Source organism: Pavona decussata, unplaced genomic scaffold (assembly GCF_977016875.1).
Source record: "Pavona decussata unplaced genomic scaffold, jaPavDecu1.1 SCAFFOLD_21, whole genome shotgun sequence".
Classification (NCBI taxonomy): domain Eukaryota; kingdom Metazoa; phylum Cnidaria; class Anthozoa; order Scleractinia; family Agariciidae; genus Pavona; species Pavona decussata.
Genome location: NW_028145444.1, coordinates 706,314 through 723,615, shown reverse-complemented (window position 1 = coordinate 723,615; position 17,302 = coordinate 706,314). Strand labels below are relative to the sequence as shown.

General features: G+C 40.3%; 1 protein-coding gene across 3 annotated transcripts in view; it reads right to left on the bottom strand.

Moving 5' to 3' along the window:
- Window positions 1-6,229: 6,229 nt before the first annotated feature.
- LOC146486075 (histone-lysine N-methyltransferase SETDB1-like) overlaps window positions 6,230-17,302 on the bottom strand; it is a 54,085-nt gene continuing 43,012 nt past the window's right edge. For all 3 annotated transcript variants that reach the window (XM_085098062.1, XM_085098069.1, XM_085098075.1), the window contains 8 exons: window positions 16,215-16,347; window positions 15,601-15,632; window positions 15,350-15,430; window positions 14,375-14,565; window positions 11,524-12,432; window positions 9,542-9,762; window positions 8,804-8,892; window positions 6,230-8,376 (listed from right to left, as the gene is read on the bottom strand). In XM_085098062.1, coding sequence (XP_084954188.1) covers window positions 8,259-8,376; window positions 8,804-8,892; window positions 9,542-9,762; window positions 11,524-12,432; window positions 14,375-14,565; window positions 15,350-15,430; window positions 15,601-15,632; window positions 16,215-16,347 — 1,774 coding nt within the window. In that variant the 3' untranslated portion in view covers window positions 6,230-8,258. The remainder of the gene's footprint in view (window positions 8,377-8,803; window positions 8,893-9,541; window positions 9,763-11,523; window positions 12,433-14,374; window positions 14,566-15,349; window positions 15,431-15,600; window positions 15,633-16,214; window positions 16,348-17,302) is intronic.

The window sequence follows — 17,302 nt, the reverse complement described above, 5'->3', positions numbered from 1 at the left end:
AAATAAAAACCCTCACAAAAAATCCTACTTCGGTGTGCACGAGAAAAATAAATGAAACGAGCGCAAAATTTAAAGACAAAGAATATCAAAGGTTTCCACGCACTATTAGCCGCGCATGCAAAGATGATATCAGTGATATTGTTCAAGTGTGAAGCATGGAGGCGTGTTGGGGGAAGGAACTGGGTGCAAAGGCCCAGCTCGTCCCCATAGCATCTTCTAGCACTGGAAACGAGGCCGGCTTAGTTGTAGACTACCGAATGGTTTTCTGTCTGTCCGTGAACAAAAAATGCAAAAAACAAACAAACAAGCCAAAAAACAAAGCTAAAAAAGAGCAAAGCTAATTTCACGGTTAGAGAAGTATATTATTACAATATATCGAAAGGCACGACCTTTCTTCTTCAGGGTATTTTAGAAACTGAAAAAAATAATAATAAACCGAATCCTTTATTACAGGATCCGGTGCTTTCATTTTGTCGCGATGGTCCTTACAAACACAGTCACTTGCTTGTCTTGGCAGTTTGATATTTCTTTGTTTGTTCGTTCAGGTGTGAGGGGGGGGGGGGGGGAGGGTTGAGGGAGGGGGAGCTAGCCATCTGTGTGCGAGCCCTTTTTCCGGGGGCCACTCTTGTTTTCTTTGCTCGGTTTCAAAGTTTTTTTTTCTCTCTCTTTTTTGAGAGGTGGGTGGGTTGGGGAGGAATTAAAACATGACATCATACGCACTTTCCCTCAGGCTTCTCAGGTCGCTCCCATCACCTCCACCCCTAAGAAGATCATGCTCATCCCTGGAAACTGCCAAACAAAGGGAGAGCTTTAAAGCTTGCTACAACGTGAGAAGACATGCACCTAATCAGCTGAAGGCATTGTCGCTGAGCCACGTTTGTCAGTGGAATTAAATTATCAAGTAGAAAACAAGCTTAGAGAGAGGCATTTTGACTGGAGATATCACTTTTGCAGCTGTTTTTGACTGAAACAAAGCACCTATCGCGTGCGCGTGATCTGAAGTTCTTGACAGGGAGCGATTATTTTCTGGGAGGATTATTTCAGGGAGGTCTCAGATAACGATACCATGAAGACTTATCCGACCACCACTCGCGTGATTCGCAACAATATGATCTCTTGGCTCGTATGTTGGCATGTACTGATTCAATAGGTTTCGTGGACTTGTGAAGATTGTTTTAAATCGGTTAGTCCCGGAACAGAACAACGAGGAAGGATTCGTGTAAATTCCTTTTTCTTTAAGCCAGCAGAATTTGTTTTCAATGTTTCAAGGTCACTATAAATCGTCAGTACTACCTGAATGCCAGCACATTGAAAAATAATAGTGCTATCTGATGAGATGAGATTTCATTACAGGATCGTCCTTTTCTAGATAACCTGTTTTCTCGTTGTGTAGTTGTGAGTTTGCAATTCTCACTATTCTACTGTCTGTGAAATCCTAAAGGTCTAATGGTCCCGTCCGACCATGATCATCTACAGAAGCGAAAGCCATGGGATAGTGGACCATAGCTCAATTTCTGTGGTGTTCTCTGTTATGCCGTAAAAGTGGGAGGGGGTGAAATCCTAAATGGATTTAAATTATCAGCAACACTTTCCTGTGCCTGATTATTATGTTGTACAAGGTGGTTCTAAATTTTGAGTCTGTGGATGAAATCCTTACTGAATTGTGACAATTCAAATGAAAACTACTTTGCAATATTTTCCTGTGGTGCTGTTTATTATGTTGTACAATCTGGTTCTAACTTTTGAGTCTGTGGATGAAATCTAAAGTGACCATTCATGAAAGCTACGTTGCAATACTTTACTGTGGTGCTGTTTATTGTAAAACAAAGCTTATATAGCGCTTATCACTAAGTCTCTAAGCGCTTTACAATTTTTCTAGAAAGCTCAGGGACTTTACAAGGTGGTCCTAACTTTTGAGTCTGTTGATGAAATCCTAAAGTGTGACCATTCAAGTGAAAGCTCCTGAGCAGTACTTTCCTGTGATGCTGTTTATTATGCTGTACAAAGTGATTCTAAGTTTTGAGCCTGTGGATGAAATCCTAAAGTGTAACCATTCAAATGAAAGCTACTGAGCATTACTTTCCTGTGGTGCTGTTTATTAGGCTGTACAGGGTGGTTCTAACTTTTGAGACTCTGGATGAAATTCTAAAGTGAGACCATTCAAATGAAAGCTACTGAGCCGTTCTTTCCTGTGGTGCTGTTTATTATGCTGTACAAGGTGATTCTAAGTTTTGAGCCTGTAAATGAAATCCTCAAGTGTAACCATTCAAATGAAAGCTACTAAGCAGTACTTTCCCCTGGTGCTGTTCATTATGCTGTACAAGGTTGTTCTAACTTTTGAGTCTGTGGATTAAACCCTAAAGTGTAACCATTCAAACTGATAGCTCCCATAGCAGTACTTTGATGTGGTGCTGTTTGTCATGCTATGCAAGGCGGCCCAACCTTAACTGTTGATTAAATCCTCAGAGTGACCGTTCTTTTACAAGGTGGAACTTTTGAGTTTTCCTTTGGTGTAGGTTTTTCAAAAAAGAGCCTTCTAGATAAAAGTTTGTATCTTCATGGTACAGAGGACTCATTCAATTAAAATCTCAGCAGGTATCTCCACGCCTATTGTTTTATGCGTGGGTAGTTATTTTCGTTACCTAAAGATTTGTGAAAATCAATATCGCGAGCAACAACTGAATCAGAGAAATAAATTGGAAAGAAGTCCTTACTTGCTTGCTCTAATAAACGTTTTGGTTGTAAGTTGTCCGCATGATTAATATTAGCTGATATGTCTTTTTCCGTCGATAAACGATACTGACTAGATTGCTTAGCAGTTATGCTGTTTTATCATCATGATATTGGAAAAAGTTTGCCCGCCCCACCAATTTTGTGCAGTTTCGTGAATTTTAAACCCAGCTAAAATTAAAGGCTTTCACCGGGCTTGGTGTTTTTGTTCTGTTTTGTAAAGGTTGTGAACAGAGCCCCATATATATGCACCCCATGAATTCAGTTGTTTTGATAACAATCTTAATCTAGCTATCACCGGATGCGCCCATGGGCAAAGCAGTATCAACTCTTGTGAATTGTGCCACAAGAAAAACTGGATTTGGCTCGGGTCCAGTGTAAGATTACAAGGCAAATATTGCAGCTACAGAGGTAAGTGAGTTTTGACCCATCCATTCTCAAGAGCGCCAAAAACAAAAATGCAAGAAAAATCCAATGATCGGCGCGCCAAACACCACGATCGGGAATTACTGCTGTATAGCTTTCTTGATTGAATGGTCTTAGCCGGGGTGGGGAGAGTGAGGGTACCTCCATATATATTCTACACAGGCTTAAGGGTTTCTACCGCTGTGAAGGGTATGTTTATCAAGCAGTTTAGTCTGGGATACGCATATATAGAAACCAGAGAGTTTTGGTCTGGAATAGGGTGTCATTGACAAAAATCGCAATACGCGTCTTATGGTTTTTGATAGATTGTGTTAGACTAGATTTCTAGCGGTTTAGTGAGCCAAGTTTCCTTCTTTCTCTTATAGAGTTAAACAGTCAACGACCAAAAGCCCAAGAGAAGAATCGTGACTAACACACCACACGAGAACTACGAGTAATATACGAGTAACATACGGATACATACGAGTACATACGAATGACATACGAGTAACATGCGATTAACATACGATTAACATACGGATACATACGGATACATACGAGTACATACGAATGACATACGAGTAACATACGATTAACATACATGTCACATAAGACGGCACGAGGGTAATACGCGTGAAATGTATCTTTTGATGTTATATCAGGAACCAAAATCGGGGTTCACATTGCGCGCGTCACTATGTCTTGCACCAGGAGTTAGCATTAGTTTGCATTAGCATGAAAGACCAGAATTGTTTTGCAACTATTCTCATCTATGTACTCATTTTTTTCAAGAAAACATAAACACGAATCTGAAGTTTGTCGTAAATGCGATTCTAAATCCCTCCATTCACCTGACAGACCCGATCTCACAACGGCCGCTTATTTGGTATGTCGCGTAAGCCATAAACCAAGAGACATCTTCGGTCTTCGTGTTAGAGTATTGAACTGTCATATGTTTTAGGCGTTTGGTCAATTTTTTCTTGTTTTATTGCCTAAATGCCGCATTGCAATATGGCTCTCCTTCTTCCCTACAAAAATTTCACTTGTTTTATAGTCCTTCTCGGCCAATATGGTTTGTTTTGGTTTTAGCTCGACCAATCATATCACACGATTTTATATGGACAGTTTTCGCTATTTCCCGGACTGTTAAACTAGCAGTTAAATGTACCGACGGCTCATGTGATCCGTGAGAGGCTAATATTCATATAAACAGTACTTTTAGTAGTATGCAGCGCACTGAGTATAGAACTACAGTGTATATTGGCTGTGCCAAGTTAGTGCCGCATTAAAGAGCTTCTTCTACATCATCAAACTTATCTTTCACCCCGTATCAAAACTAAATAGCAACGCAAACTGTTGTCTATTCGGCAATCATGCTGGACATGGTGTGTCTCAGCAGTGTAATTTTTATTTTTTCACTTGAAATGTTTATGTTTTGAACTTGTACTGAAGTTTAGGTTATTCCTGGATTATATTTGCACGTCGCGTGTCGGCAGTGGTATGATAATCTGAAACGTTCAAGTGCCTAAATCCAAAAGTATTGAAAATATTTCCTAGCGGCCAAGTCACGACAAATCAAAGAAAACCATAACTCGAAACAATTCACACAAGAGCTGCCAAGAGCGGGAAAACAAACGTTAAGCCACATCACGATTGATAATAAATCGATAGGTTTTTCTGTTTGGGTACAGCACACATGTGCCATGACTTTAACCGCCAATTGCAGACTGGTTAAAAACATTCCTATGAACACTCGAGCGAGTAAGATCCAATATTTTCGCTCGTTCATTTAGCTTCCCCGCTCGCAGTGTAAACCAAAGTCAGGGCCCAACAAAGACGAAACAGAGAAATCAAAATTAATTTCGACATTCAACTATAGACTACGAACAAACCCTTTTCTCTGAAACTGACAAATGTAGTCGAGCTAAAACACGCAAACGTTATAGGGCCGTTATCGATATCGGAGTTTGCCAGAAGATATCTATACTGGGGAGATGTTTACGTGGTCTAATACTGCGTCCTTGGCCACTGAGAACAACAAGTTACATGTACAGTCAACTCCCTTTATTGCGGACACCCTCGGGACTGCGAGTTAGGCCTAGGGCAAACGTCGAATCTAAGTCGCGTCGAATTTATTAAAAATAGGTTCGACAAAGAGTCGACTTAATTCCAGTGTGGTAGCAAACGTCGAACCTGCGTAGACCATAATTCACAAGTTGCACTTCATGAAACACGGGAATAAGCACGTGTCCCCGTGCTATTCACTCGATGCGCGGCTAGTTATTGCTAGGACTTGCTAGCGAAATGTCTAAATACAGTGCTCGTCGGGCCTTCCTTTGGCAATTAATTGCGGAAAATAGAAAGTGAAGACTCATACAATGAGCATTTATTGCAAATAGGCAATTCGCATTTCAATCATTTATATTTTGTGTCCATGAAACACGAAAATCACATTTCCATCACCCTGTGCGACGTCAGCAATGGCTTTCGATAGCTCGCCATATCTGGTCGCGAAATTGTCTTTGTACAGCGCATGCTCGTCAGGAGGGGAAGAAGTGTTTGGCAGATGGGGGAGTCGGTATTTTTATGACGTTTGCGCAGTCCATCACATTTGAATCAATTATTTTTGTAATTTGCATGATTTATGAATTGAGTTCAGCGCGTGTTTAGAACGGCGTTTGCTGTAACGCCGAACCACTGTCGCATTATCCGACTTGGCAAGTCGAACTTATGCTGGAGTCGAACCAATTAATTTGAGTCGAACTTAATTGCGGCAAACGTCGCACCATTCATGCGCCTATTTCAAAATTAATAGTTTCGACGAATTAAGTTCGACTATAAGATTCGACGTTTGCCCCAGGCCTTAGTGTCCTTAATAGCGAGAGTCCGTAATAGCGGGAATTTACTTCAGTCAAACGTCTGTAATTTATTTTTGCGGGGGATTTAAGTGCTGTCCGTATTATCGGGGTGTCCGTAATAGCGGGGTGGGTATATTCCTCCCCGGGAGAAGAAATAAAAACAGGGCTTGCTTGTAGTCCTGTCAATCAAAGAACGCGATATAAACTCAAACACAATAAAACCCCAACAGTACGTCTTGACTAAATTTAAGTCCATCTTTACTGGTTTTATAAAGTCAGGGTAGTCCCATAATTTAATTCAAAAATACAACATCACAATATCTTGAGCTAGCTAGTACTAATCAAATCCATACAAATGTTCTGTACAAATACGCCATATATCAAATCTTAAATAATCCATCACTCACAAAAGCGAACTGTATACAAACTCAAGTTTAAGTAGTGAACTAATATAGAATTTAAAAACGTTAAAATCGCTAAAATGATTGAGAAAATCAGAAACTTTTATGATTTATCATTGATATGGTTACAGAACGAGAACAAAACATGAACCTTAGTTAAGGCCGATTCATTGTAAAGTGGTTTTGTCAGGTTTTCCGTAAAACGGAATTCCCCTTCTCCTCCCCTCCGCCCCTAGCCTGCGAAAACAGACGTATTTCTTTCTCGGTAGCAACAGCAGGAAATACGTCTGTGTTCGCAGGCTACTCCGCCCCAAACCCTTGCAACCAGTGCCATGCACGAGCGAGCGTGCATAGGGTGTCATGCGCGGGAAAATATAACGGTTGCCAAGCGCTGAAAACTCACGATTCCACTGGTTTGGGGTTTTCTCCTGTCTGGCACAAGTTCTAAAGCTTTCAGTTTTTGGAGACGCAAAAATCCAAACAGACAAGAACTAATTATTTTCGACAATCAATTAAAAACCGCTATAACTAGAGGCATGGATCAGTAAACATTCACTAACTTACAATTTTCCACGGTACAAGTATGAAAAACTGGACCCGTTTGTCAAAATTTACAGAAGACAAGAGAACCAACACATCATATCGTAGCCAGGCCCAGACGTTACGAAAGAGTGGGGGCTGGTGACAAACTCTACAGGATTGATTTTGTACCGGCGCAGAAATCAATCCTCTGATAATGTAAACAGAAAACGGTACAAAACAACGCACAATTGTTCTCACTATGCAGGAGTGGTTTCCTGCCATAGATCCCTCAAAAGACTATTGTATGACTTGTCGATTCGGTTACCTTCCCATATTACGCTTGGGGGGCACAAAAACGGTGTAAAGTGTTACACTTTCAAGAACGTAGCGGCGATTCGGCACAAAAATCATGCACAAATAGCCCATTTTACAGTTGTGTGCTAATTTACCTGGTCTTGGATTGTAAGCGAGGCTGGAGGTGACCTTGTTTTGATACAAACCTCACTGTTTTTCATATGTAGATCATGCTGTTCTTATGCTAACTAGTTTGCATTTACATATGAAAAGCAGTGAGGTTTGTATCAAAACAAGGTTACCCCCAGCCTCGCTTACAATTCAGGGCCAGGGCACTAAGCACACAACTGTAAAATGGCCTTTTAGCCTTTAACGAGTAAAAAGGAAAAAAAAAAGAGAAGTGATTGTAAGATATGAGTTTCGTACCGGCACAGAAGTTATCCAGTATGTATGTAGCCAGTGTGAACACAGCCAAAGGGTTTGTGTCAATGTAGGGCATGTTGTGGTAGAAGACAACTCCGATTGGACGAGCAACCTGTCAATCAAATTATTTTGAAGCCAGACAGTAACGGCCCGCCACTTGTGAAACGAAAAGTGTTTGTTAAGAAATTCAAACTTATCAACAACGCTCGGCCTACTACAAAGAAGCAACCCTAAAATAACGCCTTGGCAACTCACTGAGTGTTTTTTACTGCGAAAATAATGTGCATCCCAAAGTCGATTTCTTTTCAACATTTTGGAAACTGTTTCGAAGTTGCCATATTTGCGACACTAGCATAAATGCTTTTAATCGATTAGCCTATGAGATGGCATCCAGGCCCCTCTCATTTCACGCTCATTTTCAATTTGTCATAAAACAGCAAAACATAAATCTTGTTCTCTCTGAATGGTGACGCAACAAAGGCTACTCCAAACCGTAACTAGTACTCCAGTGGAGCTATAAGCGGGGTAATACAGTCCACATGTGGCTGAATTTCTCGCTGACACTTTCGAACTTCAACCTTGTCAGCGACGTGACGTTTCTCCGCTGACCAAAGGATTAATGAGCTCATAGTAGTCTTCCACGGCATTCCGCTGACCCGCAGTAACAGTGCAGCACTTTGCCTTTGACGCTGTCCACCTCGTAAGCATAGTCCCAGGTCAACTCCGTCCCGGCTGACACATTCCTGGGGATTGGGAGCAAACAAATTTAAAATTCATCGCTTATCATCAGACAGTAATGTGACAGAATGAAGACTTCGACTGATAGCATATTAAGGAATCCAAAGAAGTCAACATCTTGAACAAAAAAATGCTTACAGCTCTTTTATTTTTTTAACCTTTTCCCTGGATCTGAGACTCACATTTGCCATCAACCCTTTCGATAACACAGGATAATTTCAATCTGACTTAAGCTAGCGGTATACAGAATGTATATCACAAACAAAGCTAGTAATAATCACTCAGCTCACCAAGGCTCCCTGTGTCTCAGCGGTGTACGATAAGGGACAAATACAATGAAAATAACAATAGACTCAGAAATTATTACTTGTCATAACAACTATTTACAACTACAAATAGATAAATAACAATTACGGTGTGACTTCAACTTACTGTTGTGTGAAGAACGCCACCCACGGAAATCGCAGATCATGAGTGTCCACAAAAACATTCTGGACAAACAGGTTTGGTGAGCAACTATGCTGCAAGACAAAAACAAGGACTGATTCAGCTTCACAGCTTTTAAGGATGGCGCCTACTTTTGTTACTGCTCATACATTCTGCGCATCTCGAGATACTCGGGTTTCCTATGGGTGGTGCCTACTAATACAAGGATACTTTTGCTGCTTTAAAACTATGCGAAGAAAGCAGAAGTTAGCAAGTGCTTTTGGTATCCAAAAAGAAAATAATAAGCCCCCGGCTTCTATATAGGCTTCCTTGCCTTTAACACATTTGATCTTGTAAATAATTTAGTAGGAATATTGCATATTATCTTTAATGTATTTCTGTATACTGTTGTTGTATTTCTGGTTAATGGCAAAATGAATGAATGAATGAATGAAATTGGGGGTAGCCATGCATTCTTCAGAGGTAATGAAGCTTCAATTTAAAAAAAAAATAATAAAAAAACGCCATACATTGATTTGTATTTTACTGCTTTTTAGAATAATTGTTGCTTAATTATCTATAACAAAAAAATGCCCAGCTACCCCCAATTTTCGTTTTGGATTTCAGTAGCCTATACTAAGATCTGTTTTTCCCGCGTAGTCATAAACTGTGCAAAAATAATTCTGTATTAGTAGGCACCGTCCTTAATACCACCCCCACGAATCCAAACGGCAAGCCACTCACATTTAAATATCGTCCACAGTTCCCGTAAGCCTTAGCGTCAATGACGTAGCAGTGCTCTTCTCCGAACATCAATCTCGTGCTCATTCTCCTACTGCTGGCCGAGGACTGACGCGACAGAGAGGGGCGTGAGGGCGAGGGTGTATTGGGCGAGGCTTTTATTGACGGGCTGGTTGAGGAGGGCTTGGGTTGAGAACGGGAGTAATGAATCTTGGGCTTGTTAGCTGAAAGGCAAAAGAGGAACGCGTCACAAAATAGATTATCATTCGATGTACTTTTTCCACCTTTTCATTGGCCGAGAGCAAACCACGTGGCCTGCAAATAGCTGCCTACAAATAATGGTCTGCTCATGCGCAATAATGTCCAACTGTGTTTTGCTGCAAATAATATTCTGCTCATGTGTAACTGAAACCACGCTCTTGCATGAAGATGGCAGATCGCTTCCCTGAGCTGTCAGAGAGTGATTTCCCAAAAATAATCACGAAAAACAAACTCGGTGATCGAATGATAAAACAATTATTGAGCTCGGTTGTCGCAACATATCGTGATTTGTCAGTGTCTCGCAGATCAAATATTTGCCTCAGCCTGAATTGATTTGCTCGCCACTGACAAATCACGATATTTTGCTCAACCTCGTCCAAGAATTGTTAAATATTTACGATTTTAGGGTTTACTGAGCGGAACCTCCAGATAAAGTTAATTTTTTCTCTGAAACAGAATTCGGCGGGGATTCTCGGCAGTTAAATGAACTGTTAAACTGCTCAAAAACCACTGTAGGTTGTTACTGTTTATTACACCAATTCACTTCCCGTGTGTCGAGAACTTTTTCGTTGCGCTTCTTTGACTGAAGTGTTGGATGATCTCACCAAGCGTAACAAATGCTACGCCGACAATCGTTAATCATACTCACTTGACATGTTTTCACAACTCGTTCCGACTTTAAAAGGATGCCGTGGACATGAGTGCTTTTGTGCGTGCTTGTATAAGCAAGATTATATTTTTAATTGAAAAATTATCGTTGGCACATTCTAACCTAGTCTTAAAGGCGTTGGCCATCTCTTCACCGAACCTCCCTACAGACTGACACCTGTGAAGTGTTAATGCCACAAGATCGCCGACACTTCAGACTAAATAGGGAGTTTTAGCAACGACGACGGCAACGGCAGCGACTATTAAAATGAATTCGCGAGTTTTGAAACATCCTTGTGATTATTCCAATTCACTTTAAATATCAAATGTAGGTGAAATTTCCTGAAGTTGAATTCTTGGAGACCACACCCAAGTTTAGAAAGAGTAAGAAAAATTTGTCGTTGTGTGTTTACGTCCTCCGTAAAACGTTCCATCAGGAAATTTCACGTCCTAGTCGTGCAGTGACGGCAAAGAAATGTACCAAAAAGTCTAATGCACGTGCAGAGAGTTGTTGTTTTGGTTATTAAGCCTACTTTTTCTTGCGTTCTCGTCGCCGTCGCCGTCGACGTTGCTAAAACTCCCAAATAGGGAGCTTAAGCAACGGCGACGGCGACGACAACGACAACGCCACAAAACAATGGGTTTAATGAACAAAAACAATCGCTCTGCACGTGCGTTTTACATTTTGGTACATTTCTTCGCTGTCCTCTGCAAAACAACAACGTGAAATGACCACATTGAAGGTTTTTTGGAGAACGTGAGCACACGACGGTGAAGTTTTCATTCTCTCTCTTAACTTGAACGCCACTCCTACCAATTTGGTTCCTGGGTAGTTTGTTGTTTGTGTAGAAGTTGGACGAGTTAAAATAATCGCGAAGTGGCACAAATGAAATAAAGTTATATTTTCAGTGACGTTTTTGTTGCCGTTGCCGTCGTCGTTGCTAAATCTCCCTAATTAAAGCACACGACAACGGCACCCTGCGAGAGCAGACGGCTTTCTATAAAACTAATCCCGTAAAAGGCATCTGTTCTCAAAGATTGGCATAGCTGTTGCCTATTCCAATGTCTCCACTTACTTTTTAACTTTTTCGCAGGCGGCTTTGACGACACTCCACTACTGCGTCTAGAACTTCCGGTTGAAACCTCCGACTTCCGGTCTAACGACTCGGTCTTTGAAACATCCGAGCGCAAACTCGACGGTGAAGGAGGACAGGATTCGATGTTTTCCGTATCTGGGGAAGAGGGATCTGAGATGGGCTCCACTGTCATTCCCAAAGGATGTTCCACGCTTGCAGGAGATTTATCGGCAGGACGTTTGTCTAAGACGTCCCCAACCGATTGTTCAAAGTCCATCTGGGCTGGTCCGTCAGCCCCGTTCAAACTGGAGTCTGAAGAAGACGGCTGCGTGGTGAGCACGCGCGTCTTTAATCGCGAGATCATATCCTCGAGTGAGTTTGAAACGCGGCGTGTTGGACTCATTTTTGTTAAAACTGGCGGTTCGTCCGCTACGGTTGGATTTTGAGCCGCGAGTTTTGAAAGATCTTCCGCGGAGATTAGTGAAGGCGCAGAGTCCGAGTTGGGATCTTCATCTGGTTTAACAGGTTTTTTGCACATTTTGTCCTGGTGAACAGGTTCTTGTGACTTGGTAGATCCAGAGTCAAGGTTAATCTGTGATTTTTCATGCGTTTTTGAATCCGATTGTAAGTCAGTACTTTTGAAAGCTGGACACCCTTCGGCAATGTCACCCTCGGGTTCGCTTGTTAAGTCAATAATATTCATATCTTTTTCCTCCGTCTCATTACTGCTGGTGCCGTGTTTGCCAGTTTCAAGTTCGCTATCTTCTTTTGTCCCCACAGCAGCTGTACTTGCGACATCATTCCCTGCACTGTTCTGCGCGGCATTATCTTGCATTTTCTTTAAGAATATCTCATCCACTTCATCAAAATCGAAGTCACTGCTTTGACTGACGTTCTTCTCTTCTTCATCTGTGGAAAGAAAACTTCTCAATCATCATCCTCATTTATTTATTTGCTTTACTAAAAAAAAGAAAAAGAAGCCATTCAATTTACAACAATGGCGAGGCGATCTCAAGAAACTACCAGGCTTATAAGAGAGGCCACCTCGGCTGTCATTAATAAATAGAAAATATGATGCTGCGTAAGTGCGGCTTGGTCAATTCAAAGTAATTGATATTGGGAGAGAGTTCCAGATTTTGGGACCTTGATAAACCCGGCCTGATCAATCGATGACAATCGATCATCGGAAATCCAATCGATCAATCGATATCAATTAGTTAATTGATATCGATTGATATCGGTCAATCGATGACCAATCGATAATCACAAGCTTGGGTCAATTAGCTGACTGTTTTCGATTTGTAATTTTAGTTCCGCTTGTGGCCGTATATGTGACTAGTGACCCAAACCCGTACAATATGTCTGAAGTTATTTTAACTATCTACAACGTTGTAGTTAAAGGGTATCATGAATGCCCATTTTCTGTTGAACTTGGTGAGTGTTTCGTTGCTCAAAAAAAGAGGGGAGATCGAGGGAACGCGCTAAAAGTTCTAGACACAATACGTGTTCGTGGGCAACTGGGTCACCTCCAACGGGATTTGGAAGCACCGCTTTGGCCTCTGAGAAACAAAAGTGTTGTGTAATTATGCAAATCAGTCGGTAAAAACGAGGTCGGGTAAGAACGAGAAGCGAGCCACGCAATTTTCGGATCGCACTTCCTCGACTATCAGAAAGAAATATGAGAGATTACTCGCAGTCTACATAAACCCACATGTCCATTTGATATATGAACCAATAAATTCTTGTTGCTGTTGTTGTTCGTTGTCTTATAAGCGGGACGTAATATGTAAGCCTCCATAATCGGACGGTCGATCTATCTTCTTGTTAAAAGGAAATACGGAAACCGATGACAATCGATGACAATCAATGACAATCGATGTCAATTAAAAAACACACGTTTTTTGGTCATCGATTGGTCATCGATTTCCAATATCAATCGATTAATTGTTATCGACTGACATCGATTGCCATCGATTGTTATCGATTACCAATTTCATCGATTGATCAGGCCGGGTGATAAAGGACTGTAAATTGCTTAAGATTTGTGCGACCAGGATGCGATCGATAGTGGTTGGCTGTTCTGGTGCCATAATTATCACGTCGGTCTAAAGCCTATTGGATAACGATTCCAGTTTCCTTATCATGAAACAACTAAGGGTATCACAGTCCTTCCCCCCCCCCCCCACCCCTCAGGAGGGTCTAGCACCCTATGAAGACAGGATGCTAAGTGGGGTCAAGATACCAAAACTCACAATCAAAATTTATAATTAATATCCTAAAGCTCACAATTAAATTTACAACTCATTTAAAATTTAAAAGTTACATTAAAGAGTAGCAAAATATACATGAAAAATTTAGGTAAGCCCTATTTTGTTTTTAATTAGCTATTTATTATCTTTTCTATTCTATTTGTAATTTATTCTGTGTGGCAAGATAAGAAAAATAAAAATAAATAATAAAATAACAACAACAACAACAATTTATTTGAAAAAAAAAATTACAGAATCTTTAAAATCACTAACTATAGTTAATTAAACTTTATATTCGCTTTTCTTCTTGTTCTTGTTTTCCCCTCTTATTGTATATGCATATTTGTGTGTATGTATAATTTATATATTCTACTTATTTAATTTTCTCTTATCTAGTTGCCTAAAGGAACGAATGCGTGTACTTATCTACTTATTTATATTTATATTTACTAATTTATTCTAATTTTATTCATGTTTGTAATAATTATTAAGTTCCACAGCCCGCCTCGACTAGCTCTGCTATATGCGGCCTGCGTATTCCTGTAAAAGATATAAGTATATTAAATAAAGTTGTTGCTGCTGTTGTTGTTGTTTTGTTTTACCTGTCTGTTGCTTCGCTTTCTCAGCATCTTTCGGAACATGTTCATCAAGTTTTTGCTCCGTTTCCTTGGCGACACTGACCGTGACAGTCTGGAAACTACTCTTTGCTGTCACTTCGCCTTTCATCATCTTCTTCAGAAAGGCGGCCGCTTCTCTCTGGTTGTCACGGTTACGTTTTAAAGCTATGTAACACCTAGAAAAAGTAACAAGCGATACATAACATTGGTTTTAAAAAACTGACTGCCATACTAGTCAAGTTGAGTTTATTATTGATTATGCAACCGCTCTGAAGGGAGAGAGAGACACCTTGAGAGCAAAGTAACTTGTTTCAGCGTCTTGACCATAAACCTGGCCCCAGTTGTTTGAAAGCCTATTAGCGCTAATCCACGATTACAAGTTCACCGAAGTCTCTTTCGCTTGTTGCAAATGTTTTTAAAGCTACTTCTAAACTGAAAGTAAGGAAAAAGTCTTAGTCAAAACCAAGCACAAAATTCCTTTGTAAGAATCTTTATTGATAAGAATTAATTAATTAATTGAGATTGGGATTTGTTGATTAAACGAGGAACAAAATTCACGACTAAACCAATCTGGAGCAAGCTCAAAACACCAAGCCGGTTTCAGGCGTTCAATAGGAGAGTAGGAAGGATGGTCTACAAGAACAAGCATGCCGCCACCCCGGTTCGTTACTTTCAAACTAAATTCCTGGAACAGGCCACAACGACGCAACAGAAAAATACAACGCACTAACCACTAGACAGCCGCGCATACGCAAGAAGGGTAAAAAGAGGCTGAACGCTTCTTTTTCTTTGAAGACTTGGTTTTCGTTTTCACACCACATTCCTTTCTTTCTAATTCCTGTTCTTTTGTGGAAATAAAGAAACTTGAAACTTGAGACTGGTCCAAAACTCATCAATCGTTCGCCAAATAAACCCCTGCTACGAAGGATCATAAAAAATGACTGAAAGAATGCGACTTGCCATTTTTCATCGGCGAGGTTCGACAAACAGTGAGCTTTCGATTCACGTTCAACCATAAGCGTTTCCTCTCCTTGTACACCCCTGCAAAAAAATTCATAAACCAACAGATGGTAAAGGCGAGCCAATGTCTCTGAATTTACAATAAACATTTCAGAACGGACATAACTTTCTGACAGCTACAGTACATCTTCTAACAGTGAAATGGTTATTACAAATACTTTTTAGAAACAAAAAACAGCAGATTTTGTTACCGTCTTTTCTTCTCAATTTTTCTTGATGATCTCTGCAGAGAAAGACACATCAGGGATAGATTACTTTTAAAAGAATGGTTAGTTTATTTTGGAAAACATTGAAAATAGGTCCATCACAAGAAATAACTATAACTCCTTAGTAAGTTCCATTTTCTAATTTTGGGATTTGATCTGCTTTGAATGGCAGAAGATTTCATGCTCTAGTCTTATTTTTCTTTTTCACTGTTTTTTCCGTAAAAGTATGCTAGAATTGGCGTCTAAATTACTACAGACTTGGAATGCGTTTATCGGAAGTCATCGCCTATTTCTATCAACAGCCTTCTCAGCGATTTACACTGAGTCACCATTTAACAACCAAGCTGACTAGACTGAAGTTCCACAGATAAACGTGTCTTATTATCAAATGGCGATCAAAACGCTTTGCTGCAAGAAAACACTAATTTCTATCCACAGACTTTAATACAGATAGCGTACAGCACATTCCATTGCTGCCCTTGATAAAGTCATCTTCGTGACTTATACACGACAAAAAAATCGTTTTAAGCAATTTTCTCCGACAGAATTTTCGTTTCATCCTTTTCTCTGCTTTTACCAGCAAATAACTTTTGGCAAACCTTTCGTTTCTTCCTTCTTGATGGTTTGTGGTTGGTGGTATCACCGTCTCCGTGTCTTGAATTTCTTTCGGAACTGAAACTGTCCTCACTGAACATGGAGTCGGCCTCGGATGTTTCATCTTCTGACAAAGAACTGTAGAAATGGTCAGGATGAGTTTTGTTATTTGAGACGTTAAGTGACGTTAATAATCGCGAAAATGGCACAATGTTATTGATCGTGTCTTTGCCAAGAGAGACTTAAAGTGCCCCTAACCCTTCAATTTGTTTTCTTTTGGTAGATTTCCATATCTTTCAAGAACTCATTTTTGAAAAAATTTTTGAGAAATATTGAATCCTTTTGTTTTTACAAGCGCTAGAAGTGAAGCCAGTCTTGTCGATATTTTCACCTATCGTTCGCATTAGTCCCCCACTCGGCCAAATATGGAGCGTGACGTAAGAAAAGGACATCGTGCAAAAATATCCGAAGATTCGCGGTAATGCTTCAATTGTAAACAGAGAAAATGGTTGGAAAATGTGTGGTTTTTGGATGGAACAACTCTCGAAATGTAGAGAAAGGAATCAGCATGCATAAGATTCCTTCTGATAACGATCCGAGGCCTTTTCTTACGTCACAGCGAAGAAAATGTCGCTTCCCATTGGCTCGTTCCTAATGAGCCCACGAGACAAAAATTTGTCCAGCGGGGCTTAAAGGGCGCAAAAATTCAAAAATTTCAGTAACTTTAAGCGCTCGTAAAAAAAAAAAGGATTCAATATTTCTGAAAAAAATTTCGAAAATGAGTTCTTCACAGAAATGGAAATCTACCAAAAGAAAACAAATTGAAGGGTTAGGGGCACTTTAAATAAGAGCAAGGCTCCGAGCTGTCTTTTGCTAAGCCGAGTGTTAAATATCATGAGATTTGAAAAACATAGAGCAGTCTTCAATTGGGTGTCATAAAACACAAACCAAAGCAATTACTCTGTCCAATCACAACAGACGCAAACAGCGCTGTTAACCAATCAGAACTCGAAGCAATACATGTAGCTGGTGCAAGTTACAACTGGTCTCGGTTTTGCTTCTCATCGATTGAGAAAGTGACGCTATCAATCAA